This window comes from Nicotiana attenuata, chromosome 5, assembly GCF_001879085.1.
Source record: "Nicotiana attenuata strain UT chromosome 5, NIATTr2, whole genome shotgun sequence".
Classification (NCBI taxonomy): Eukaryota; Viridiplantae; Streptophyta; class Magnoliopsida; order Solanales; family Solanaceae; genus Nicotiana; species Nicotiana attenuata.
Window position 1 is genome coordinate 24,492,919 of NC_031993.1, and position 3,735 is coordinate 24,496,653.

The following is a 3,735-nucleotide window of genomic DNA, read 5'->3' on the forward strand; positions in this document are numbered from 1 at the left end:
CGAGGCACCATAATGACGGAAAATTGGACTCTCCGATTTTACTGTATACAACTTTGTCAGCTCTAGTCACGCGCCTTGGGAACTTCCTGCATTTTCATCACAACTGTCGATCTACATTGTTCCGAGGTCGGACGCCGATAACCCCTCGGGTATGAATCTCGACCATAGCCTCGAGCCTTTGGAAACATGCTTATGAAGCGTTGTAATGACCGAAAATTAGACCCTCCAATTTTACCGTATACAGGTCGCTCTATCTCGTTTAAATTCGACTACGTACTGTTATTTGATCATTTGTGTTAAATTAAATCACATATTCTTAAACTACATACAAATTTAATTATTATCCAATTTAGGAGTAAATAATATTTACTTATCCTCGTTAAGGGTGCTAATCCAATGTGTATCATGTTTGTATCCTTGTTCCCCATCAAACCATAACAAACGGTCTAGAAACGAGCTTTCGATCGTGGAAATCGATACTAACGAATAGCTGGTGTTGAGCCGCTCGCACGGGGAGTTGATCGTTTGAAGAATTGAAGACGAACGTTGAGCCTTGAAGAGAAAAGGTTCACCCCGGCTAGTAGGTCAAGCACGTGTCGGTGCACTGATTTGTTACCCCTTTCTTATAAGGTGTAGATATTTGAAAGAAAGGATTGTGTACCTTGTGTGTGGTTTGCGTTATCTCCATAATGTTTTTTTCAGCTTTTAATATTTGCTGCTTCAAATCTTGTAGAGGCCATTAAATTTGGCAACAAAAATTGCAAGAAACGTTGCTTGCTTTATGGGTTTTGTCGGGTTTAAATTTTAATAGTGCTTCTTCACGAATCACAAGTGCATTAAATTACGAAAGTCCACTGTAATTAGGCCCCACAACATATGCCATTTTGTTTAAAATATAAACTGTGAAAGTAGAATATCGAATTGTTTGTATATATTAAAACTTACTGGCAGAGCGACTTTAATAAAATTTCAAATGCATCATACTATAAGATTAAGTTAGAAACGTCAGAGTTGGTGGAATTTCTATAGGAGATCGATAATACATGACATGTTTATTCAAATCTTCGAAAGGCTCAGAATAAACAAACATTTTTCAAACGTTGAATCGCCAAGATGAAATGTACAAAACTACATATAACAAGAAATCCATTAGGAAATGAGAGGAATGCATATGAGAATGGAACCTGGTAAATTTATTATATAACTATAAGATGGTTACTGGGCATCTAGGCGAGTGAAGCATATCATGATTGTTTCAAAGATTTACCATTTTGATACATTGAATAGTTAATAATAACTTATGAATAAGTCATTGGTAATCCAAAAGTGAAAAGACGATTACCACATTATTAATTTTTCATGGAAGAGAATAAGTAATTGAATGATGACAAAAGAGAAACAAGAAAGAAAAAAGAAAAACATACACACAAGATGACATTATGTGGCACAAGCGAGGGAATCAATATTTTTTTATCAAGTACCGAAATTCCATACAATATGTTGTCACGAAGTGAAGACAAAGAGGGTCCATGATAAGGCCTGAATATTCCAAGGAAAATATTTATTGGAGCATATATAACAAAAATATACTACTCTATATATGTATATAAAATATTTTACACTCTCAAATTAATTACTTAATATTCAATTATAATTAACTTTTTATATAAAATATGAATTATTACCTGCAAAACATAAGAAATAACCTATTACAAGTGATAAAACATTAAAACTACACCGATCATGCAAAAATCTCTTAGATTATCAGTGTACCTAAATTCTATTTCTATGTTACGGGATAAGCTTTTCATGTCTCATAACATCAACCCAATGTAAAATTGAATCCAACATATGATACCTCGTTGTGAATCCAAGTCGATCTGCTTTATCTCTTGTACATAAAATCTTGGGGCAACTAAAGAGAACGTCTAGGAATTTGGAATTTGCTATCTCCTCCATCTGGGTGTGAACCAGGTCATTTTTCGTGACAATTTCATTCCACACTTGTTCCTTGTCTGCCATGAATCCGGCGATTCTAAAATTTGGATTGAACATGTTTTCAGGAACAGTGACCCCAAATTTTAAGCCAATAGCAGGCCAAATCTCTTTCCACGTAAAGTTTGAGCCATTTATGGCATTAAAAGCTTGACCATCTGTGGAATAAAATGTTTCATTGGTGGCTGCCCAAATATGCTGCTGAGCAACAAGCCTAGCATCTGATCCATCCACCCACATTTCTTCCCAACATTCCTTTTTCCCACCAAATACAAAAGGCAGATTCAAATGTTTACAAATTGTTCCATAGACACACAAACTTCCCATAAAATTAAAAGCTGTCCTATGAGAACTGCCTATGATCAAACCCGGTCTGTGGACCGACCATGCTATTTTACCTCGTAATTTCACCTTAAGCAAGTCCTCCAGTACATAATAGAAGTTATACTCAGAATCAGCTCTGGGACATTGCTCGTCATAATAACAAACTTGTTTATTACTAGAACAATATGTGTTTTGTAATGAGACGTAATGCTTGGTTCCTGTCTGTAGAGAAATATGTTTGAGTGCTTTAGCTCTTGGGAGGATAGCATTCAAGACATTATTCATCATGCTCTTGTTTTGCTGACAAATCTGTGGAGTATCTAGAGGAAATTGGCTTGCCCAAGTCACCCAAAATATATGAGTCGCATCAACCAATGAAGATAGCTTTTCTAGGGTTTCCGAGGTATTTAGGAGATCACAAGAAATGAAATGGTAACGTGGATTTTGGGATGTGCTTATTTTTTCTGGCCTTCGACATATGCCGTATACCTTCCATTTAGATGTTGAGAGAAGCTGATTGGCAAGCTCCTTTCCCACTAGCCCCGTTACTCCACAGATGACAGCAACATATTCAGCTGGACTACTTTCTTCTCTTTGGACAGCCATCTCTTTTTTTGATTCCTTGGGTCTCAACACTCCTCCTCACCAGTCAAATGAAATGTTATATAATGTACATAGGAAGAGCTTATAAACCTTATATATTTCCCGCAGAGTTCACTTCTATATCTTATACGAGTACCAACTACACTACTTGCGTGTTTTTTTAAAATTTTTGCGTACACTCACAAGAAATATATTTACTTTACCTTAATCATAAGTAAGCATATATATATATATATGGGGGGGGGGGGGTGCACGGGCAGATTAATACTGTAATGTTTGCATAGAAAGGCAATACTTAACAGGTAAGTAGTTACTCCCTCCTTTTTTATTTACTTGTCCACTATACTAAAAATAGATATTCACTTTTTCTTGTTTAATTGGAAAATTAATGAATAATTTACTATTTTACACCTATTTTACCCTTCTCGTTGATTATTACTTATTTCCAATTTATGTTTCAACATATAATAAATAGGGGTAATATATTAAAATTATCATGTTATTTATTATTTCTTGAAAGATATACCAAATCAATAGTGCACTAAGTAAATTTAGACGGGGAATAATAAACTATCAGAAAGGAGTAGGTCGACGTTTGTAGTTTATGTTAAATGCTTCTCCCATTTCCATTAATTGAAACATGACATGATTGATGTAAGATACAATGCTTTTGATTTATAAATACTGAATTGGGGCAGCGGGCATTAAGGCAACAGGCCTCTCCCTTACAGCTCATTCATTAGATTCATAATGCGTAATGGGTTCCACTATTCGCTTCACATGCACCACAGTTTCAGATCTCGAGCTACTCTA

At 35.3% G+C, this 3,735-nt stretch overlaps 1 protein-coding gene across 1 annotated transcript; it reads right to left on the reverse strand.

The window, feature by feature from the left end:
* LOC109225527 (iridoid synthase-like) lies at nucleotides 1,446-3,106 on the reverse strand. The gene has a single exon (XM_019390229.1). It carries the CDS (start codon nucleotides 2,923-2,925, stop codon nucleotides 1,792-1,794), a length of 1,134 nt encoding a protein of 377 aa, XP_019245774.1. The 5' UTR covers nucleotides 2,926-3,106; the 3' UTR covers nucleotides 1,446-1,791.